The sequence below is a fragment of the Cervus canadensis genome, chromosome 10 (assembly GCF_019320065.1).
Source record: "Cervus canadensis isolate Bull #8, Minnesota chromosome 10, ASM1932006v1, whole genome shotgun sequence".
NCBI classification, from domain to species: domain Eukaryota; kingdom Metazoa; phylum Chordata; class Mammalia; order Artiodactyla; family Cervidae; genus Cervus; species Cervus canadensis.
The window spans coordinates 61,066,293-61,090,287 of NC_057395.1; the positions used below are offsets into that span (position 1 = coordinate 61,066,293).

Consider the following 23,995-nt stretch of genomic DNA (forward strand, 5'->3'; position numbering starts at 1 on the left):
GGGCTCTGTGGCCTGGCCCTCAAAGCGCTGTCCCCTGCGATTTCCTGGAGGACCGTTTCTAGGCCCCCAGTGGTCACCCTCTATGTTGCTCTTGCTGCTCTCTTGACCTTTGTCTCCTCCAGTCTCTCCTTCTGGAAGCCCACCTTGACTCCCAGGCTAGGTTAGAAGCCTTCACTCCAAGCTCCCTTGCCTGCCCTGGATCACAGCCCTTATAACTGTTCTGTCAGGGTTACATGACTGTCTTTCCTGCCAAATCGTGAACGCCAGGAGGGCAGGGCCCACACCCACACCCGAGCAGTCCCTCTGAAGGCAGGAGGGACCTACCGTGAGGCCTGTCTGTGAGCCATGACTTAGCTGGCGCCCATGTGAGGTCTGCCCTGAACCCCTCAGGACGGGACAGCCTGGGAGAAGCACAAGGGGCTGACTGTCCAGGGTGCCGGTTGGGGAGGGCTGTGACCAGATGGAGGTTAGGGGGCTACAGGGATGCTTGGCAGCCAGTAGAAGAGGTTCAACCCAGAAAGGGAGACGAGGGTGTCATCTGTGGCTGAGAGGAAGTGGTGGCTCTTCTTCCCTCTGTTGGCAGGTGACACACAGTGTCCTTGTGCCCTTGGCTGACTCCCCCAGATGGCAGGTGTCCTGAGAAGGGGGTTGGTGGGTTCCTTCCCCTCTGCTGAGTGTCAGGACGGCTGTCAGCGCTTGTTGAATTCAACAGACCTTTGAAGTCCATTTCAAAGCAGAGAGTATATTAATTAGGCACTGGCCCATCCCTCAAGGAACTCATGGGGGAGTAGCATAACAGATAATTTTAATAGAAAATGCTGTGCGTTATGATGTAGATGTGGGCTGGGTGCTTCATGGAGCACAGAGAAAGGATCTTGAGCCTGGCTGGAGGCTAAGGCAGTCAGGGAAGGCTTCCTGGATGAGGGGACATCAGATCAAGGCCTTGTGCTTTTCAGAAGTTATAAAAGGGACCTTCGACTTGGGCTTTGGGGTTGTAGGAGCTCTAGGGTTTGGAAGCTCTGATCTCAGGAAGTGCGGGCATGGAGTTGTGGTCAGGTATCAGCAAGCCTGCATGCAGTCGAGGATGTCTTGGTCTTGGTTTACTGGAAGTTTCTCCCTGGGGCCAGTCACTGACAGCGGGCCCTTCTGACTGCCCAGCCGTCTGCCCCTCTGCCCCTGCAGATTGGAATCCTGAAAGGGTACCTGGAGACACACGGGCCTGGGAGAGCAGAGGAGAAGACCACGACCTACAGCACGCCCCTGTGCGCTGTCCTCTACAGCAAGGTTTTCAAGCAGGTCAGCGGGCAGCAGCCCATCTCCAGGGCTGGCAGCAGGCACCGGGGGCAGGGTGGGGCAGCGCTCTGAGAGTGTGCGTGGTCATACGGAGCAGCGGGAGGTCGGCGAGCAGCCGTCTTGCACCGGGGTTGCCCTGGGGAAGACCGGAGCTCCACCAACTGGCCTTTGGGTCACCAAACTCCTCTGAGCCTGTGTGCCCCTGGCTGCCACCCCAGGTCACTTCTGGATGGGCAGCCTTCTTTCCATTGTGTGTGATGGGACACGGGGTGTGGGCTGCTCTTTGAGGATCCTGGAGTGGGTGTTGCCCCTGGAGGTCATTTCCAGAGAAACAGTGGTTCGACTTTGTTATGGAAGGGGGAGGGAGGCCCAGGCTGTGGTCCTGAGCAGAGATCTCTGCATTGGGCAGAGCAACTGGGCGTGTAGATTCTGACGCGTGGGGACAGGAAGGGCTCCTGGGCCCTCTGCCCCCTCCCACTGGTACCCATTTCCTGGCCCGGGCTCTGGGTAGGGCGGCTCTGTCGGCTGCAATGTGGCCTTGGCAGTGGGAGGCCAGCGCTTACCTCTTTGGGTTTCCCTCTTGTTCTGGCTCCTGTCACCACACTCCCCATACCTTAGGGCTCCTCAATGCCCTTAGACAGTTAAAAAAAAATCCCCCTTGTCCAGCTTTTCTAGATGTTCTCAATGGGAAGGTTAGTCTGAAGTAACATCCCCTGTTACTGTTTCATCATCACAGTCGTGATGTTGGTTCAAGTGGGGTGACCTATCTTTACCCAACATTTCCCTGCTTAGGGGGTCGTCAGTGTATTTCCTGTTGTTTTTTTCCTATCCTCCATTGTTAATGCTTTTTCAGTAAGTGTCTTTTCTGGATTAGATATGATTTTCTCTGGAAAGATTCTGATAAATTCCATTTCAGAGTTAAAGGGGATTTCACCAGAGCGGTTCCTTCTAAAAGAACCGTGCCAGTTTGCACAGGGCAGAGGAAGGCCTGTTTTCAAGAGAGGGTTGTCCTGCAGCAGGAGGGCCCAGAGCGCCTGTCTTCTCAGCACATTGAGTGGTGGCCGGGCTACCAGCAGTCATGCCAGCTGGCGGCTGCCCTTGGGAGTGGGGGCCTTCCCCTCCCCAGGAGCCCCGGCTGTGTGCTCCCCTGCAGGTGGTGAGTGGCTGTCTGAGCGGCATGGTGAGTGTGTGGGAGGTCGTGACAGGCAGGAGGCTGATGGAGTTCTCAGTGACGGGGGACCAGCAAGTGGAGCTGACCGCCATGTCCCTGGATGAGTCAGAGGGGTGCCTGCTCACGGGCCTGCGTGACGGCACCGTGAAGATGTGGAACTACAGTGTTGGCGAATGCCTGCTGACCTTCCCCAAGGCGGACCAGTTAGAGGTCAGTCTGGCCCATCAGCTGGGGCCGGGGGGCCCCTCACAGCTCCTGTGACCCCAGCACGTGCTATTTTCATGTCTCCCTGAAAGGCTGTGCACACAGACTCCCTGGCATTGTGCCTTCCTGAGCCTTTGTGCATAAAATGAAGATAGTTGAGACTTCCCTGAAGGTCCAGTTGTTAAGACTTCACCTTCCATTGCAGGGGGTGGGGCTTTAATCCTTGGTTGGGGAGCTAAGATCCCACATGCCTTGAGGTCAAAAAAACCAAGACATAAAACAGAAACAATATGGTAACAAATTCAATAAAGACAAAAAATGGTCCACATAAAAAAAATCTTAAATAAAATGAAGATAGATAATAGGGCCTGTCCTCCACAGACGTTCTTCAGATGTCAGCTACTCTTACTCTTTTAATGTGTTAGCACTACTCATCTTATATCTTGAGAGGATTTTCCCAGGTGGCTCAGTGGTAAGGAATCCACCTGCCAATGCAGGAGACTTAGGAGGTCCTGGGTCAGTGGGTTCGATCTCCGGGTCAGGAAGATCCCCTGAAATAGAAAATGGCAATTTGCTCCAGTGTTTTTGCTTGGGGAATTTCACGGACAGAGGAGCCTGGTGGGCTGCGGTCCATGGTGTCGGAAAGAGACATGACCGAGGAACTGAGCACACAGGCACCCCATCTTAGGGCTTTAGGTGGCATTGTTGGCAGTGGGGTCATGTGATTCAGAACCACCCATACCCCTGTTTGGGAAATGCTCACCAGGGTGGTGAGAAAGGTCTCTGGGTGTGTGGCAAAGTGCAAAGCCAGCAGTTCTTCTTTGGGACTTCAGCCTATTACAAGCTTGTGACATAGTTCTTTAAGAAACTCAGAAGGAGCAGTTGGCCAAGAAGCAGGGATTAGGGGCTGGTCCAGATCCTATTCCCTGGTGGCTCAGACAGTAAAGCAATGCGGGAGACCCGCGTTTGATCCCCGGGTAGGGAAGATCCACTGGAGAAGGAAATGGCAACCCACTCCAGTACTCTTGCCTAGAAAATTCCATGGCTGGAGAAGTCTGGTGGGCTACAGTCCATGGGGCTGCAAAGAGTTGGACACGACTGAGTGACTTCACTTTCACTTTCCAGATCCTATGACTCAGTTGTGTGACCTTAGCCAGGCTTGACCTTGGCTTCCCTCCTGTCCCCTATAAGATGGACATGGACACTTACCCAATCTGCCATCTCCAAGTCCATCACATGGATAATGGGATGTGAGAGCATTCTGAAAAAAAAAATGGTGGTTTCACTGCTAGGGAAAGTCTCATCATCATGGAACATTTGGATTTCTTGCTTGGTACGGTTAGGAAGACATTTGGGGCCTGGGGCCATTTTCTCTGAGGTACCTTAGAGTTCTGTTTCCTTTCCTCTTCAATAGATTAGTGGGATTGTCCACATGAACAAAGTGTTCTACACGACTGGATGGAGTAAGAGAATCACTTATTACACGTGAGTAGCCAGGGCGCAGGGCTTCCCTGATTTGGCTCAGACAGTAAAGAATCTGCCTGCAATGTAGGAGACCCAAATTTGATCCCTTGTACGGGAAGATCTTCTGGAGAAGGAAATGGCAACCCACTCCAGTAGTCTCGCCTGGAGAATTCCATGGACAGAGGAGCCTGGCGAGCTACAGTCCATAGGGTTGCAAAGAGTCGGACACGACTGAGTGAGGAAATCACTACCACCGGCCAGGGTGCATGTGGGAGGTGAGGGCAGCTGACCCTTCTCTCTTTACTAAAGATGGGTTCCTCCATCCCTAACTTTGCTGGCGGTTGGAACACCAAGAAGTTAGTGTCGGGTGAGGTTTACTGCTTCGTCCTCTCATCTATCTATTTATTCATCACTCCATGAGGCCAATAGGCTTTGTACTAGGTGCTGGGAATGGATATAAGCAAGAACATGAAGTCTCCATCCTCCTGGAACTCAGACACTAATCAAATAACTTAATTTATAGTGATAGTCTGCTCAGTGCTATGAAAAAAAAATACAGGTTTCTATGGGGAGGGGACGAAATCTGATCTAGTGTCAGGGGCCATCAGAAAAGGGTCATCTGAGGTGACATAGATGGAGTGGGATCTGAAGAGTGAGCAGGAGAGGTCTTAGTGAAGCAGTGAGGGGCTGGGGACAGGAGCGACATTATAGGCAGAGGAGTAGCAAGTGTAGGGTCCCGTCCTCTTCAGAGAGCCTTTCTAGAGTCATGGTTTCCCCTTCTTTCAGCCTGAGGTCTTACTCAGGTGTCTGAATGGGGCAAATCTGTAAGATTAATGTATGTGAAGCCCCTAGGACCGGGCCCTTACAGCAGGCACATAGCAGATGCTCAGTTAATGCGGTCAGCAGGGCAGAGCTCCAACTCTGCTCTACGCCTCCTCTGGAGGGGTCCTTCTCTGGGTCAGTGCTTGGGATCCTAGAGACTTCGATGTTCTTCTCCCAGGATACCAATAAAGCTGAGTGCTCCATCCTCCTGCCTCTGGGCACATGTGCAGGTTCCACAAGATCAAGCCGGTGCTCTTGTGCTACCACTGGCAGACCTTCCACACGGAGGATGTCCTGAGCATGGCCAAGTACCAGAACCAGTTCATCGCCACCTCCTCCTACAATGGGGACATCCTGTTCTGGAACATCGGCACCTTCAGGCCCATCCTCAATTTCAACGCCTCTCAGAGCCCCTTGCCCTTGCTGCCCAAGAGGGTACGGTCAGCAGAAGCATGCTGTCCTCTTCGCGCTCTCTCAGCTGTGGGCCAGAACCATGTAGGGCTGGGGGGTGGGTCAGGGACACCCTGGGAAGTGGAAGGGAGTGATGGTGACTTGTTCTGAAGGAGTTTGGGAGCTAGGGAGGTAGGTGGTAGTTCTTATAATTATCCTCACTTGACAGATGAAGAAACAGGCACAGAGAGGTTAAGTATCTCTCCTGAGGTCACATAGCCATCAAGTAATAGATCCAAATCCAGGCTGTCTGTCTCCAGAGTCTTGTGGCTCTAGTCCTATTCTCCCAAGGAGATTACTCTCTCCTTGAAGGTGGCTCACATTGACCCATCGCTACTACAGATTACTGCTCTGGGCTCACTGGGCTCTTGGTAGGACATGGGAAGCCCCCACAGTCTCTGAATGACTCTATCTTTGCAGATTAAAGCTGGAAGGGGCCTTCAGGGTCACCCCGTCCAGTAGTTTTCCAAACTTGTGGAGAGAGGCTTGGAGGCTATTACAGCAGCTTCTCCAGAACACTTCAGCTTTTTGTCTATTTTACACTTTGGAGTTTCCCTTCAGACTAAAAGCTACCTCAAAAATACTTGGAAAGCACTGTCCACTTACAGATGGGGAGACTGAGTCCTTATGGTCACTGTCCCCTGCCTGTGGGTGCCCTGGGGACAGGTTCTAAGCTCTGGTTTGATTCCCATCTGGGAAGCAAGCCCAATGCACCCGGAGGGCCCCATGGTGTTGGCATTGGGCGGGGAGGCCTCCCTTCCATCCAGGACGCAGCAGCGCCTCACAGGTCTCCCTCCCATGCACAGGTGAAGGATGTGGACGACTGTGTGTTCGATAGCCACAGGCCCAGCAAGCCCTGTGTCGAGCAGGAGAAGTGGGCTTACAAGCCGCACCCGCAGCCCCCGGGCCTCGGCACGAAGGCCACAGTTGATGCCAACCCGCGGCGGAACCTGATGTCAGCGCCTCCAGTGATGAGAGACCCCAGAGACAAGGAGCCGGCAAAGCCAGTGCCCCTAAAGGTAGCTGCCCTGTGTCCTCACCATCCGAAGAGGCGCCTTGGCCAGGCCCGGGTGGGGTCCCTTCCGTTCAGGCCCATGGCTGCCTTGGGCCTGGGCCCAGTCTCTTCCAGGAGCACGGCCAGTACAGACCTAGTGTCTGCAGGCTCGAGGGTCAAGGGTACAGCTGAGGTTAAAGCCTTTCTCTGTCCTTGGGCTCTCATCACCCAGGCAGAGATGAGCCACCATGCCTCCTGCCCCAGAGAACGAGCTGTGGGGGTCTGAAGCCCAGAGGCAGCCGCTACTTCCCTCCTCCTCTGAGTCCTGGCCTCTGCCCCAGGTTAACCTTCCCAGGCTTGTCTGACAGCCCTGTTTTGGAGTGGGGGAGTTGGAAGGAGGGGCAGGGGGTAGCTATTCTCTCCTGCTGACTCAACATGCATTGGCCTCTGACCCTTAGCCACAGAAACCGTGATCTCCAGTGAGGGGCTTGAGGGACCAGTCAGATTGTCTCAGCACCTGCAGTCTGATTCCCATTCCAGGGAGCTGGGCAGACCCAGAGGGCTTGTGTTGTGAGGCGCAGGACAGTCTGCACCTCGACCCACACAACCTGCTGGATACATGCACACCTGTCACTCTGAGGCTCTCAGACCATCCTTGAAGTGTCAGGGTTGCATAACTACATACACACCCCTTGATCCTCACCTCTAGCCACAGTGTCTTTCCCAGGATGAAGGAGGGGGCTTCCCCAAAAGCCAACTGTGCTCTCTGCCCAGAGAGCAGATGCTGCCGGTAACTTAAACCAGAGCTTCTCCAGCGTTGGAGTGTCTTTATGCCCAGGATCCTTTGTACACCCAGCTGTATCTTTTGGGGTGGGGTGTCCACTCTTTTCAGCATTTGCCTCTGTCTCTGTTCCCCAGAGATTGTCTCAACCTGAACTGAGAGGTCCATTTATTTTTTTTCCAGAAACCTCTCAGTGCTAACAGCCTCAGTCAGTCAAGATTATCCCTTGGCAGATACTTAACTCTCAAAGAGGTTGAAAGGAAAAAAGCAGACTTCCAGAAGACGATGTTGCTGCAGTCCAATGCATCGGTGGAGAAGGTTGGCCATGCTCAGGCAGGGGCTGGGTTGGAGCCAGGGGCTGGACAGTTGGGATACAGACTGGAGATGTGGCACCTGGAGGTCTGGGGGCCCAGCCTCATTCTCCCAGGACCTGGAGAGGCCTGCTGGAGATGATGGCAGTGCTCAGGATCTTGGCTACGGGGCTGCCATTTGGGGGGTGTCCCCAGTGTTGGGGGGCTGTCTAGGGAGGGGGGCAGTGTTCCTTCCTGGTTGGGGGGCTGGACTGGGAAGTAGGAGATGTGGCATTTTCAGAACCCACTGGTGAAATGCCCTCCTGAATTTTGTGTGACATGTGAGTGGGGACCGGGTTATCTCTGTTCTTCCTCCTCCTGTACCTTCCTCCTTTCTGAGCTTGGACACATCTCCGTTTGCTGTCACCCCTGGGTAAGGTGACCTCTAAGGCCCCTTCCAGGTTTAATCTGAAATAATAGGGTAATTCTATATGGGTCTCCTAGGTTCCTACCATGAGCCCAGTGAGAATATAATTAATAGCTGTAGGTTGCAGCAGGGCTGCTCCATGGCCCAGTTTCTGGGACTCAAGAACAGGGGAGCAGTGTCCTGTGGGACTGGGTCCTGTGGAATGGAGCAGAGAGCCACCAGTGGCTGGACCTTCTGTCCTTCAGGTTCTGAATGTACTCTCCTCTGTTTTAAAAAAATGGCTTAAAAAAACCCTCCAAAACTTAAAAAAGTAGTATTGGTTAAAAAAAAAATAGAAATATGTGTAAAGCAAAAAATAAAAGGTCCGTGTTTCTCACTGTGTACTCCATCTCATCCCCCAATAGCAGTAGTCACAATCACTGCTAACAGGTTGGTTTAGCTTTGTCTTTTTTTTTTTTAAGGCGAGTGATGTTAAATTATATAGCTATGTGTATTTGCTTTTTAAATTTAACTATACTACATTATAGATATGTTTTCTCATTAGTAATTTGGATTCAGCTTAATCCCAGGGATGGGGTCGCACAGAGTCAGACATGACTGAAGTGACTTAGCAGTAGCAGTAGCAGTATCCCTTTATTAGGTTAAAAAATTATTTTCATAAATTTCCATGTCTTTAATAGTACATGAATCTGCATTTGTCCTCACACTAAGCCAGTTCTAGACATCAGCCTTGTCTTCATTTCTGCCAGTCTGGTAGGTGGAAAATAGCATTGTCTTTTGATATTCCTTTGGTTATTTGTGATGTTGAGCTTTTTGTAAATTTGTTAGACATTTGCATTTCTTCAGTGGAATAAATGTATATTCATATCCTTTTCCATTCTTTTTTGTGTTAATTTCTTAGAGCTGTCTATATGTTCTGGAAATGAATCTTTTGCCTGTTGTGTCTTGGAAATATTTTCACCTTATCAGCCTTCATGGTGTCACACTGAGGTTTTAACTTTTTTTTAAATTAGGTAATTAGTTTTATTTTTGGTTGCTTTGGGTCTTCATTGCTGTGACACAGCACAGGCCTTTCTCTAGATGCGGTGAGCAGAGGCTACTCTTTGTTGAGGTGCACAGGCTTCTCATTGCATTGGCTTCTCTTGTTGCACAGCATGGGCGCTAGGGCACGCGGCTTCAGTAGTTACGACTCATGGGGACTAGAGCACGGGCTTAGTAGTTGTGGCGCATGGGCTGAGTTGCTCCGTGGCATGTAGAATCTTCCCGGACTAGGGATTGAACCCTGGCATTTCACTGTACAAATATATTAAGGGGAATGAGTTTGTTCTCTACATCATTCAGTTGAGTACAGGTCTGTAGAATATCTTGTTTGAGCCTTCGGACCAATCAAACTTGTATGTCTTCATTTGGTAACCATTCATCAATCTATTATGATGTGTCAGGCAGTGTCGTATGGGATAAAGTCGTGAACAAAAAAGATACAAATCCCAGTCCTTGGGGAGCTCATATTCTGGCCAAAAGTTCCTGGTCACCAACTAGGTAGGTAGGGTGGTATTGCATCACTGTTCTCACTGGGCGTCTAGGAAACTGGGTGACCAGGCGGGTGTGGCTCCTTGCCCGGGCGTCTCAGCACTGTGCCACAGGGGAGCTCCGGCTCGCAACACCCCTGAGCGGGTTCCCCTCTCTCGCATAGATAATCTTCTTACAGACCAGGCCCCGCTTGCCGCACTCGGCGGCCCTGCTGAGCAGCTGCATGGACGGTCACATCTATGCCTGGTCCATCCACGGGAGCGGAGGCCTGCTGGGCAAGTTCCCTGTGGACGCTGTAGACAAGGGGGACGTGGTTGTGGGTGCCATGGCCACGGATCAGAATGACTGGATTCTTGTCACAGGGGATTGCAAAGGATGCATCAAGGTGAGGAAGAACTGGCGCTGGGATCGAGGGGCTGGCGTGAGCCAAGCTCTGGCCACCTCTTTGCCATCTGTGGTCCTCGCCTAGTCCCTACGCCCTCTGGGCACTCGTTTCACTTGTGATGCAGTGGGCAGTGGGATGGGTTACCTCAGAGTCCCCTCCTGCCCTTGTGGGCCCAGGGAAGTTGGGGAGGGCTTGGTCAGGAGGCCCCCAGCCCAGAAGCTCTCCTATGGGTCCTGTGCTTTAGAATTCTCTTCCTGCTACTCCCTCACCCCCAGCTGTGCATCTGATCTGTGATCAGCTGTCTCAGCAGCTGATTTCGTGCTTTGTGGTGACGTGAGGTGTGACTGTCCCGTCCTTGGGTCGGTCACACTCTCCCTGTATGCTAGCTAAAGGTCTGGCCTAGAAGATGCTGTGGTCCCCTCAGGGGTGTGAGTAAGAACCAGCTCCCTGAGGTGAAGAGAAATGGTCTGGGAGGGATCCTCAGAATGAGGAGGTCTTGGGGGTCAAGGAGTGCTGGGCTACTAATCCACGCTTTGTGCCTAGATCTGGGACATCAAGGATTACTGCGCACATTCTGACAAGCAGACGAACCATCCTAGTGATATCAACAAGTTTCGGTTCTTAATTTCTGAACGGATTCAGGTCAGCCTCCCAAACTACAGTCACCCGGAGGAGAAAAAGGTAGGATGATTAGTGGACAGTTGCTGAGAAAAGTGCCTCTGAGCCCCACCAGAGTCCCACACTGAGATTCTGAATCTTTCATGTTTTTCTGTTCAAGGTTGTCTGGTTGGTGTGGAAAAGGTTTTCTACTCATCAGAAGTCACTATTAACCAGTGAAACATAAGTATACGCACACCAAATAGTCATGTGCATATACATGTATGCACACATGTATATACATATATGCATATGTACACATATGCATACCTTCCATGGGCTTTGATCTTTGCAATGAAGGCCCTGAGGTCATAAATTCCTTTAAAAAATAATGAAAATATTTATGTATTTTCTTGAGTAGGTAATGCATTTGCATGTGCGCTAAGTCGATTCAGTCGTGTCCCAGTCTTTGTTACTCTATGGATGTAGCCTGTCAGGCTTCTCTGTCCGTGGGGTTCTTTGGGCAACAGTACTGGACTGGGTTGCCATGCCCTCCTGCAGGGGATTTTCTCAACTCAGGGATCAAACCCATGTGTCTTATATCTCCTGGCAGGTTCTTTACCAATAAGGCCACCTTAGGAAGCCCAGATAACGCATCTACATAGTTCAAAAATCACTTGATATTTCCCTGATGACTAGTGAATTTGAGCACTTTTTCCTTAGTTGTCAGGAAAATGCAAATTAAAACCAAAAGGTGATATCACTACATATCTACCAGAATGACTAAAACTGAAAGGACAGGCAATGCCAAATATTGGCAAGAATATAGGTCAACTGGTGATAAACCATCTAATTATGTTGATGGTCGCAGCTCTGAATATATGAAAAGCCACTGAAGCCAGCACTTTAAATAGATAAGTTGTATGTGAATTGTATTTCAATAAAACTGTGTTTAAAAGCTATAGAAACAATAGGGCAGATATTCTTTTTTGTTTTGTTTTGTTTTTTTTACAAATCCTTGTTTGTAGTTGTTTATCTACACATCTGGTAATTTATCCCAAGGAAGAGTAGTATGTAAAAGGACATAAATCTAAGGCCTTTAATGTGTACTGCCATACTGCATTCCAGGAAGTTTATATAGGTTTTCACTTTATTAGTTTGTTTTGCTTTATCCTTGACAGCATAAAGTTTTTATCATTAACAGTGTTTATCTGAGTGAGTGCCCCCTGATAGATATATAAGGCATTCAATAAATAAATGTTTAAAGTAAAAAAAAAAACCTTTTAGCTGATTTTTAGATATAAATAGTTTCTTTTGATTTTATGAAAATAGTTTTGCTTATGTTGACATCTGCCCTTATTTTATTGGCTATATGTATTTTGTAAACTACCTCTTCATGTCCTTGGTCCGTTTTTCTTTTGTGGTGATCATCTTTTATAAATGATGTACAATCATCTTAAAATATATTAAAAGATATTAGCTCATTGCCTGTCATATCTATTACAAACATCTCCTCCCCCCAGTTTGTAATTTGCCTTTTAATTTATGATGAGTTTTAAATTACAACATATTTTTTGGTGGTCAATTTTTCTTCCCATTGTGATATTTCCTGTTGCTTATCACTTTCTTATCAGAGATAATAATTCAGAGATAATAGTTACTCATTCTTTCTCTTCAATGTTTTTTGGTTTCATTAAAAAGGATTCTTCAACCCTTCTAGTGTTTACTTATAGGGCAATGAATTAAGTTTTACTACTTAGTTTATCAGGACTTCCAACACTGTTGATTGAATCCTGTTCTCTATTACCACCAATTTCCTACCATTCTTGTCATTTATCAATGTTTTAAATATATATGTGGATTGGTTTCTGAGATATTGTCTTCCATTGTCTAGTTTTTATTACTGTGATATAAAGCACTTGAGTATGATAAAACCTGTCCTCCTTCGTTCAGTTCAGTTCAGTTCAGTCGCTCAGTCGTGTCTGACTCTTTGCGACCCCATGAATCGCAGCACACTAGGCTTCCCTGTCTATCACCAACTCCCGGAGTTTACTCAAACTCACGCCCATTGAGTCGGTGATGCCATCCAGCCATCTCATCCTCTGTTGTCCCCTCCTCCTCCTGCCTCCAATCCCTCCCAGCATCAGGGTCTTTTCCAACAAGTCAACTCTTCTCATGAGGTGGCCAAAATATTGGAGTTTCAGTTTCAGCATCAGTCCTTCCAATGAACACCAAGGACTGATCTCCTTTAGGATGGACTGGTTGGATCTCCTTGCAGTCTAAGGGACTCTCAAGAGTCTTCTCCAACACCAGAGTTCAAAAGCATCAATTTTTCTGTTTTATTTGAAAATAGTCTTGGATATTTACACTCGTTTTCCAATTAAGTAAGATTTTATTCTTTCATAGTGCAATGTGATATATCACTCCATTTCTCACCCTATTCCATGCCTGATGCCCACCAAATAGCTTGAAAAAAAGACCTGGGTTCTTGTCTAGCCCCATCACTTTCTAGCTGTGTGGTTCTGGACTGGTTACTGAATGTTTCTGACTCTCACTTCTCTCCGCTCTGCAGTGGTGAGACTCATACACATCCCATAAGGTTATTCTGATGTTCAAATGAAATAATCTGTACACAGGAAGCTGGCAAGCAATACAACAATATGCAATTTTTTTTGTTTGTGTTTAATGATTTTACCGAAGGGACCAGTGAGGGCCAGAGAAATGCTTGGATTTACCTAAGGTCACCAGAAAGTTCATGTGGGGGTGTATCTAGAACTAGAACCCTGGCCCATTTCCCAGCTCCTTCCAGAAGCCTCTGCTACCTCCAGCCCTGGGTGCCCTCTGATGAGCCAGTGTCTTGGGAGTTTAATTAATTCTCTTGCCCTGTCCCCTGTAGGTTGAGGCCGGCCAGACCATTTCCCTGATTCCACCCCAGCTTCTGGTTACCTGGAAGGCCCATTTGGATAGTGTGGCAGACATCCTATACGTGGACAGCCTCCAGCTGGTTATCAGTGCTGGCCAGGACCGGGATGTCAAGGCTTGGAAACTCTCTGGTGATGCCATTGGTACGGAGGGTCCTGCTGAAGCTCAGTCATGCCCCATGGCCCTTCCTGGCCCTGGCCCTGACCCTGTTAGAGCACAAGCTGGCATAAACCTCATATCCCATGGGGTGGGAGTTTCAGACCACAGCAGCTGTCTTTCCTCAAGTAGTATCACAAGGTGTGAGTCTGTCCAATTGTCCATTTAGCAGTCTGTCCATCTGCTCATTCACTCATCTGCGCAACACTATTTGCCTTTGCATATCAGATCATATATCTGATAAGGTACATTACAGTCTCTTTTTAAAAATAAACTTAATTCTTGAGGTATAACATATGTAATGAAAAGCACACAAACCAGGAGTGTTTTCAGCTTAGTGAATTTTCAGGAAGTAAACATATAGCCATATAACCACCATTGTATCAAGAAACAGAACATCACCAGCACTCAGGGCTTCCCTTATCTCCTGACCTCTACTGTCTCTACCTACTCCTTTCCAAAAGTAACCACTGTTCTGATTCCTAAATCCAAAGCTTATGTTAGCCTGGCTTGAACTTTGTCTAAATGGAATCATTTGACAGTTTCTCCTTTGTGTCTGACTTCTTTCTCTCAAACACCATATACTTGTGCTGTTTAGCCATTCATTGACTGTAGTCGCTCATTCATTCTTACTGCTGAGTGGTATTCTGTTGTTGGTACCATACTTTATCTATCTGTGCTACTGTTGGTGGGCATTTGGGCTATTTCAGGCTATTAAAAACAAACACTGCTATGAACACCCTCATACAGGTTTTTTTTTTTGAACAAGTGTATGCATTTCTGTTAGATATAATGGAATTGCTGAACCACAGAGTATACACATTCAGTCTCAGTAGATACTGCTAAACTATCTTTCAAAGTGCTTACCAGTTTTCAGTCTTTCACCAGCTGCATACAGCAACTCTTACTGTCTCATAACTTTGTAGACACTTGGTATTGTCATTGCATTAAATTTTAGCCATTTTGGTGAATATGTAGTGGCATTTTATTGTGGTTTTAATTTGAATCCCTGATGAGTAGTGAGGTTGAACATCAATTTATGTATTTATTGATCAATTATGTATTTTATAGTTGCCCCATGTCTCTCATTCTCTCTTCTGTTCTTTCCATTTTTTTTCCTATCTCTGCATTCCAGTTTGAATATTTTCTACTGATCTGCCTTCCAGCTCATTAAACTTGTCTCCTGTATGCAGCCTGCTATTAAATCCATCCAGATACTGTATTTTTTAGTTCTAGAACACTCATTTGATTTTTCTCTACAAATTTCGATTAATGGTTGAAATTCTGCTTCCTTTCCTCCATTCTGTTCATATTTTTCTTTATTTTATTTAACATTTTTACAGTAGTTGTTTTAAAGTATTTACCTATTAACTCCAATGTCTGAATTATCTGTGAGTCTGATTCTATTGCCTATTTCTTCTTTTGATTATTAGTTATATTTTCCTGCCTTTTCACATGTCATGTATAGAAAAACTCCAATGAAACCAAATCAAACAAAAACCCAACCCAAATCAAGCTGAACTTTCCTGAACTTTGTAGAAAAGAAACTGTCAAGACTGAAGCTGGTATGATTTTCCTCCAGTGCGTTGCTCTTTCCTCTGCGTAGCGCTTCTTGTCTCAATGCAGTTAGGAAGTGAGCTGGGTTGGGGCTGGGCTGCAGCTTCAGGAGCCCTAGTTTACTTCTGTGTTCAGTTGATTCCAGGGTAAAGCCTGTTGTGTTTGTTGTTGCCGTCTTCCTCCAGTGAGACTCTTGACTCCTAGTGAGCTCATTCTGTCTTTCTAGCCCAACCCCCAGAACTTAAGCAACCGCAGGCCCCAATCTTCTTTCCATGCGGCAACTGCTCATTTGTCCTATGTATCTCTAAGTCTGTTTTTGTTTGTTTCATTTGTTTGTTTTGGTTTTTAGATTATATAAATGAGATCACGAGGCATTTGTCTTTCTTTAACTTATTTTACTTAACACAGTACTTTCTAGAGTCACCCATGTTGTCACAAATGGCAAGATTTCTCTTTTTTTATGACTGAGTCATACTCTCTAAGCTCTCCTGTAGGGAAAACAACCGTGCCTTTGGGACTCCACTAGACTTAATCTGTCATGCCAGCCAGATTGGCTCTTAGAAACTCTGCTGGTTTCCCTATCTTCAGGTATCTTTCTTCTGCTAAACGGAGCCTGATTCTCACTCACCATGTGCCCATACTCAGAAAAATGCTCCCAGAGAAGAAAGCAGTTCCCAATTTTAGTTCTTCTGGAAAGAAACTTTCTTTTCTGTAATTTTGGTTTGTCTAGTCTTCTTTGCTTCTATAGCTCCCCAGTGATTTTTTTAAATACAGTTTTTAAAGGTTACTTTCTATTTACAGTTATTACAAAATATTGACGGAATTCCCTGTGTTGGGCAGCGTACGTCCTTGAGCCTGTCTTATACCCTATAGTTTGTACCTCCCCGCTGGTAATCACTAGTCTGTTCTCTGTATCTGTGGATCTGCTTCTTTTTTATTACATTCATTAATTTGTTATATTTTTTAGATTCCACTTACAAGTGACATAATGTTTGTCTTTGACTGACTGACTTATTTCACTTAGCATATAGCCTTCAAGGTCCATTCTTGTTGCCACAAATGGTGAAATTTTGTTTTTTCTTTACAACTGAGTAGCTTTCCATTATATATATTGATATACATACCACATCTTCTTAGGTTGCTTCCGTATCTTGGCAATTACAAATAAAGCTGCTATGAGCATTGGGCTGTGTGTATCTTTTTGAATATTTTTTTGGATGTATACCCAGGAGTGGAGTTGTTGGATTGTATGGTAGTCCTATATTTAGTTTTTGAGAAACCCCCATGCTGTTTTTCACAGTGGCTGCGCTCACTTAGATTCCCACAAATAGTGTACATGGGTTCCTTTTGTTCCAGATCCTCACCAACATTCATTATCTGTGTTCTTTTTGATGATGGCCATTCTGATTGGTGTGAGGTGATATCTTATTCTTCTCCAGTAATTTGTAAAAATATGACTTTGTAACACATCTGTTTTGCTTTTCTTAATTAAAAAGAATTCTGAAGCATGAAAATGGCCTACAACTCACTATACCCTGCCCAGAAGTAGGACTCATATTTCTCTATTCTTACTACCTACTTTTTACTCTAGCCTTGATCCTCCACAGACCCATTCCTAACTTCACATCTGATAGGTGAATGATAGATGCTTGACAGTCTTGTACCATTGCCGTTTTATATGTGAGCCAGTTAAAGCCTGTCTGAGGACTATTCAGTCATTGCCATAGCACCCTCTCCATCTTAGCCTATATGTGTGGCAGGATGCTTTAGGCCTGAACTCCAAGTATATCCTAGGGTTAGGGTCTGTCTCCTCCAGATATTTGCCAAGTAGCTAGCATAATGCCTGGGATATGTTGGGCAGAGTCAGATGTAGGCCAGGAATAAGGGATTGCTGGCTACCTCTTGAGGGTGGATGGTGAGGGACAGAGTGTTTAGAGGAGGGAGGGGCTGGCCAGTCCTTGCTATTGAACTGGGTCTGGTTAAATCACAGGGACGTTTGGCCTGAGTGTTTGGAAAAGGCTGCAGGATACCCCAATGATGACTGATGGCGAACTAAATGAAAGATTAAAGAAGGAGGGTGACTTCTTCAGCCCCAGTGAGAAGACTTTCCATCTAGAGCTGCAGTGAGTTATCACAATGGTCATTCATTGGTCATTGGTCAACTGGTCAACTCTGGTCTGGATCCCAGGAGGCATCCCTTGTAGGGTAGTACTGGGCATATTTAGGTAGGGCCTTCAGAATGTCACAGGCATGGGAATTGCAGGTAACTTGACTCTACAGGTGGTGGCTGTGGCCTCAGAGCCCGAGGCTCTGTTCTAGCCCAGATCAGCTGTGAGATTGAGCAGTGAAAACCAGAAAATATAAAACCCCAAGTCCTTAGATGGGGACCCTGCTCCAGAATCAGGCTCTGGAGGCTCCTGGTGGGAGAGCCCAGGGTTCTGGTCTTGACGTGTGTGTTATTTCTCTGAGTCAGGGGAGGCAAGTTGCTTGCTACATGTTCTTTCCTCTACAGGTTCCTCCTCCACCTATGCTATATCCCTATTCCTGACCAAGTCTCAGATAAATTTTTTGTTGTTCAGGTGCTAAGTCATGTCCAACTCTTTGCAACCCCATGGACTGCAGCACACCAGGCTTCCCAGTGCTTCACTATCTTCCAGAGTTTGCTCAAACTCATGTCCATTGAATCAGTGATACCATCCAACTATCTCATCCTCTGTCACCCCCTTCTCCTCCTGCCCTCCATCTTTCCCAACATCAGGGTCTTTTCCAGTGAGTCAGCTCTTTGCATCATGTGGCCAAAATATTGGAGCTTGAGCTTCAGTATTAGTCCTTCCAATGAATAGTCAGGACTGATTTCCTTTAGGATTGACTGGTTTGATCTCCTTGCATCCAAGGGACTCTCAAGAGTCTTCTCCAGCACCATAGTTTGAAAGCATCAATTCTTTGGCACTCAGCCTTCTGAGAGATGGTCCAACTCTCACATCTGTACATGACTACTGGAAAAACCATAGCTTTGGGTCATTCAAAATATATTTATTGAAGTCCTGCTGACTGCCAGGTTGTGCTAGGTTCTGGACATCCAAAACTATCCAGACATAGGTCCTTCCTCAGAGAACTCCCAGTCCTCTGAGGGAGAATATGTAACTCATGGCAGCAGTTCTATGTGGTGAACAACAGGACTATTAAGAGAGGCTTGGCTCAGAGGATAATCACCTGACTGGGTAGAGCAAGTAAGGAAGGCTTCATAGAATAGAGATTTTGGAGTTGGATTTTGACATGTAAATAAGAGTTTGGCAGGCACCATAGAGTCCTTGTGGCTCCTATGCTCCTATCAAGGCTTAGGCTTTCACAGTCCTGTCAGGATATATCAACAAGACAGAGGCAAGGTTCCCCTTGCAGGGAGAGGAGGTTTAGGTGTTCTGCAAGGGGAGGCCCAGGGGAAGTCTGGATGGGGTGTCAGGCCTCCATAGAAGAGGATGTCGGGTGGTGGGAGGTGTCGCAGGACTTGATGGAGGCCAGGATAAGCAGGGCTTTGTTAGTGTTAACTGAACACTTGCCCACTGATGGGCCCTGGGCTGTACAACCTCAGTGGAGGGATGAGAAGGTTGGAGAGGATCCAGCCCAGAAAGGAGAAACCCGCCTGGGGAGGGATGTCCCATCATGTGGTACAGAGGGCATCCTGTGATGGAAAGCCCCTCACATCAGGGAGGAGCGAGATCTTGCTGAGGCCCTGATGTACCAACGGCGGGAGCAGGTAGTCCTCTTGGATCTCCTGAATGGGAAGGCAGACACGGAGGCTAAAGCCTGGGCCAGGCTGCAAAAGATAACCCCGACATCCCCATGGATTGGAAAGCGCTCCCCGGAAGACATTGAGGATACCTGGTGCAAGTGGGAATCCAAGGGCAAGCAGGTGAGGCTGGGTGGGGCACTGAGTGGGTAGGGAAGCCCTCAACCCTCAGCCCCGAGCCTTTGCCCTTGCCTGGGACCCCTGCAGGAGAGCAAAGTCCTAGGAGCAGCATACAAACCCAAGGAGAGGTCACGGAGCCCCGGACTCCTGTTTACCAACGTGCAGTACGGCTGGATGAAGCACCAGGTGAGTCAGGGTGGAGTTCCTCCCTGAGAATGCTGGGCCTAGAGGCTGGGAGACCCACCTCCATCATGCCCACATGGCCCTCCAGTGGGGGTGAGGGGCGCACCTTTCCTTAACAGGATTCTGGGCCATAGGCAGCTCTGGGATGAAGCCGCTCTGGCTGGTTTGTTTGCCAAGGCCCCGCCTGAGGCCATGGACACAGTTTTTGTCCTTGGGGACAAACCTCATCGAGCCTATGGGAGGAGGTTGTTTGCGGACCTGGAACCTGTTGATCGCCTTCAAAGCACTTCCCAGAGTCTGCTTGTTTTTTGGGCTTCCCTTGTAGCTCAGTCAGTAAAGAACCTGCCTGCAGTCCAGGAGACCCCAGTTCGATCTCTGGGTCAGGAAGATCCCCTGGAGAAGGAAATGGCAACCCACTCCAGCATTCTCACCTGGAAAATCCCATGGACAGAGGAGCCTGGTGGGCCGCAGTCCATGCGGTTGCAGAGTCGGTTCACTGCTCGTGTCTCCACACTGGGTGCCATTCTGGAGCAGACACAGGGCCTCACGGTGCTAGGCACACAGTCAGCAAGAGACAGCGGGAGTGGAACAGGCCTGTGCTTGGGGAGAGAAAGGGACCAGGGACTTTGGAAAGAACAGCCTGGAGTCCCATCCTGCCTCTTGCTTGGGCAGATCCCAGCCTCTCCCAACCTCTCTCTCCTCCTCAGGGGAGCTCCCATCCTCTGGGGTATGGACTCAAACGCAACCTCCTGGCCCCAGGCTGGGGAGGGGTCAGTGCCAAAAAGGAACTTGGCTTCCTTGCCCTTTCCTGGAGACGGGCCTCCCAGCACATCATGGCGAGTGCTGCCGGGAGAAGGGTGGGCAGGTCTGGAGAGTTCCTTGCATTCGAGCCCCACTCAGGGTCCAGCTCGAGGCTTCACTGTAAGACGGGGATGGTCCAGCACTGACCTCACAGGACCGTTGGCAGCACCAAGAGGAGGGCGGGGGGCTGGGCCTGGTGCCCAGGGGGCTCACTGCTCAGCCGAGTGTGGTCATCACTAGTGTTGCTGTTCAGTCGCTAAGTCATGTCCTAGTCTTTGTGGCCCCACGGACTGCAGCATTCCAGGCCTCCCTGTCCCTCCCAGGTCATCAGTGACAGGCGTGCAACTCTGGGGATGGCTCCTCTCTCACAGGATGCCCCCAGAGTCCGTCCTCCCTGGGAACCCTGCTCTTGGTCCTTGCTGTTCCCCACGGTCCCCTGCTCTGTTCCCTGCAGATCTCACCTCAGATCTACCAGAGCCTGCACTTCAATGAGCTGGCATCCACCCAGAACCCTGCCTTCAAGACGCAAAAAGTCCTGGACCAGCAGAGCTGGCTCACCCTCCTGGTGACCCAGCGCATCCAGAAGGACCTGGGTCCCTACAGGGAGACCGCGCCTGAGCATCCGGCCAGCCCGACCACCACCACCGCCTCCTCTCCCTCCTCAGCCTCGCTGTCAGCCTCGGGCTCCAGGCTCCTGGCTTCCGGCCTGGCCCCGTCCTAATGGTCCCAGCCCTCCCGATCCTTATTGCAGCCCCCGTCTGCCCCCGCACCCTGTCTTTCCCCGCGGACCTGTCCCAGGTATCCCGGCACGTCCTGCAGAGACCGGTGACCTCCCTGCCCCATGGCCCCTCCCTCAGGCTGCTCTCCAGGCCTCTGAAGGCCCACCTTCTGTCCTCCTACATCAGGCTGTGAGGTGCCCTGTCCCCTCTCCAGTCCGCCAGCAGGGCCATCAGGCTCATGAGGCCCTGTCTGTCCCTGGCTTACCCTTTGCCAGGCCCAGAGGGTACAGACCTCGCCCTGGCTCTCCCCACTCTGCCATCTGGTGAAGTCAACCTTCTTTGCCAGAGTCCTGGAGAGGAAAATAAATGTTCTCAGATGTTTAAGTCCCAGCGGCCTTGGGATTGGGCTGTGTGTCTCTTGCCCCTTAGGCACCAGGCTGTGTCTCTGATTCGGGGTCATGCTCCCCTAGGCAAGGGGACGTGGGGAGGAGAGTCCCTCCTCTCAGGACACCTGGTGTGGCTGTCTGGCAAGTGACAGGCTGAAGCCTGGGGCGGGGGCTTCACAAGCCCTGGGGGTGTGATGGTGGGTGGTGTGAGTGAGTGAGGGAGGGGGAAACAGCAGAGGAGAGGAGGTCAGCCAGGCAGGTGGGACCTTGAAGACCAGGAAAAGGCATCTGGAGTAACTCTGAGTGAGACAGGAGCCATTGCAGGGGCTGGAGACAGAGTGCAACGTGGTGGGATTGAAGCGGAGCCGAGAAGAGGCTGTTCTGAGCAGTGATGGTGGAGATGGTCAGAGGGCGAGGGGGATGATCAGGAGGTGAAGGTGGGGGGTGCTGATGTGCAGAGTAGACTGTCGGGGAGAGTGTCTTGCTCAGCTCAGCTGGTTTTTGTCCAGAGGTCCCTGTACACGACAAGTCCTACTGAACTCCCAGGGAGGTAGTCATCTTCTCCCCATTTTACAGAAGGGAACAGAGGCTCAGAGAGGGGAAGTAACTTGCCCAGGGTCATCCAGCATAGAAGCCAGAGTGGGATCTGCACCCAGGCCAGAGCACACTTGAGCCCGGCTTCTCTCTCCTGGGTGCCTTTGTGTTCTCGCCCCACACAGGCTGGGTGACCATGTGCCAGGACTAAATCTCTTCCAGTCCCATCTGGAAAGCTAGGTAGACCCTCCTGGTGATTTAAAAGATTAAAATAAAAGACAGTGTTCTCAGTGGATGACACTCGATAGATAGTCTAGGATTGAAGACCTCTCAGAGTGGAGGAGGAAGGAGACACCTCTAAAGCCTGGTGAGAGAATTCAGGTCTCTCAATCCTGGTCTCTCAACTCCATCCCACCTGGCTTGCATACCTCCTGGGACAGGGGGCTCAGTCCTTGCGGAGTTGGGGACTGTTAGAACATCCTTCCTTGGGTGGCATCCATGTTTACTTCCTGCTCTGGCCCAGTTCTGTCTAGGAAGGTGATGAGGGGGGAGTCAGTGCGGATGCCAGACCGTGTTCCCCCAGCTTCTCACAGGGGCCACAGGAGAGGCCTGGTGCCCACCGCAGACCCCTATCACCAGCCCTTCCTTTCCTGGACACCCCATCACAGTGACTGCAGAGCTAGATAGCCAGGCCGGAATTCCTGCCCTGCAACTCTAGAGCTGCGTGACCACGTGCAGGCCATATCCCTCTTGTTTCCCAAAGCTGCACCTCTTTCGTGGGGCTGCTGGGAGAAGAGGACAGGGAGAGGTCTGATGAGTTCCCATCTACAGACCCAGCAGGGCAAGCCCTCCATGAAGGGTGCTGATGAGGGTCATTTTTATTTCTCCCCTCCCTTGCAAAGCCCAGGTCTCAGGTATCCTAGGATGTTCCGTGATGTATCTGTGCTCTTTTGAAGGGTCACCTGAGACCTTCCTTCCTGTCACAGAGGGATCTTCTGGAGGGGATGTCCTCACTTGGCCACATGGTGGGTTGGTAGCATTGATGGCAGACAAACTGGCAGGTTAAGGAAGGAGTGGTCGCCGGGAGGTCTGCTATTCTGAGCTCTGGGGGGTGAACGAGGCCTCCCTTTCCTCCCCTTTCTGACTCCAGACCCACTGCCAAAGCTGAGGGACACAAAGGACTTGGGGCTGAGTGTTGGGGACAGACCCCTCCTGGAGCCCAGCCCCTGGGAACTGCCCCAGGGCCAGTGTCTGAGAACCGAACAGAGCAGGAGGCTCTTTACCAGAGTGAGAGGCAGGACCAGGTGGTGTCCACACACCCAGGATGGAGGGGGTCCTAGGACCCCAGAGTCTGGGCTAGCCTTCCAGGCTACCTAGAGCATCCCATAAGCCTGTAGGCCCCATGATGGAGAAGAGGGGTGGATAGGGGTGTTCCAGTTTAGGCTCCCTGACCTTAACCATGACACATGGTGACCAGCAGTCTCAACCCCTCCTCTGTAGGGATGAGTCACCCCCAGAGCCCTGGGAGGGTGAAAGTGGCCTGAGAAACCACTGTGATCACTGTAGGGCTTCCCACTGGCCGAGACATGTGCGGCCTCAGAGATGGCTCAGGTTTGAAGAAGTAAAGGCTGTAATAGTTCCCCCACTTTGTGCGAAGGGCTCATAGCCATCATCACAATTGACAAGGGCCTTCCACACCAGGATCTGGGGGCCTCAGTTCGCTCTGGCCTCTGGGAGGAGGTGAGGAGTGCATATCTCCTGGGTGCATATCGGGAAATTGAGGCTAAGAAGGCGACTCTGTCCAGGTGGCAGGGTGAGGGAGCTCAGAGCAGGGGCAGGGCCGAGGATTTTGCCTCATCACTGGTTCAGGGAGCTCTGAGCCTTGCAGAAGGGAGGCCCTGCCCATCAGCCCCTACCTGGCCTGGCGTTCAGGGATTAGTAGGATTAATGAAAATCCTGGGGCTTGAGCTAGGCTTACTGGAGGCGCCACTCCGGGGGCCGTGGGGGGTAATTTGGCGCTCTGTACCTCCGGTTCTGTCTTGGTCACCGCAGAGAGCTAACTCCCAGCCTGGCTGGCTGCCCACTCCTCTGCTCCGGTCTAGTGGGTGGGCCCGGTGGCGGGAGGGCAGCCATCCTTGTGCACTGTGGGCCTGGAATGGATGTGGGGGGTGGGGGTGGGCCACGAGGCCGCTTTGTCCTCCTGCAGGATGCTGCCCCAGAGCCAAGCCCCTTCTGACCAGAGCAGGCCTCTGGTGTGGGCCTTGGATGGCTCTGGGTCCCTCTAGGGGTCCATCATGGCAAATAGATGGGGAATAAATGCAAACAGTGACAGACTTTATTTTCTTGGGCTCCAAAATCACTGTGGATGGTGACTGCAGCCATGAAATTGAAAGACGCTTGCTCCTTGGAAGAAAAGCTATGA

General features: G+C 49.8%; 1 protein-coding gene across 1 annotated transcript in view; it reads left to right on the plus strand.

Annotated features, from left to right (window-relative positions):
- EFCAB8 (EF-hand calcium binding domain 8) overlaps positions 1 to 21,035 on the plus strand; it is a 61,914-nt gene extending 40,879 nt beyond the window's left edge. The window contains exons 17-29 of the mRNA XM_043479122.1: positions 1,183 to 1,296; positions 2,447 to 2,674; positions 4,083 to 4,153; positions 5,185 to 5,389; positions 6,211 to 6,423; positions 7,363 to 7,497; positions 9,590 to 9,811; positions 10,355 to 10,492; positions 13,305 to 13,473; positions 17,034 to 17,166; positions 18,749 to 18,958; positions 19,043 to 19,136; positions 20,389 to 21,035. Of these exons, the coding sequence (XP_043335057.1) occupies positions 1,183 to 1,296; positions 2,447 to 2,674; positions 4,083 to 4,153; positions 5,185 to 5,389; positions 6,211 to 6,423; positions 7,363 to 7,497; positions 9,590 to 9,811; positions 10,355 to 10,492; positions 13,305 to 13,473; positions 17,034 to 17,166; positions 18,749 to 18,958; positions 19,043 to 19,136; positions 20,389 to 20,655 (2,199 nt within the window). The 3' untranslated portion in view covers positions 20,656 to 21,035. The remainder of the gene's footprint in view (positions 1 to 1,182; positions 1,297 to 2,446; positions 2,675 to 4,082; positions 4,154 to 5,184; positions 5,390 to 6,210; positions 6,424 to 7,362; positions 7,498 to 9,589; positions 9,812 to 10,354; positions 10,493 to 13,304; positions 13,474 to 17,033; positions 17,167 to 18,748; positions 18,959 to 19,042; positions 19,137 to 20,388) is intronic.
- The last annotated feature ends 2,960 nt before the right edge of the window (positions 21,036 to 23,995 follow it).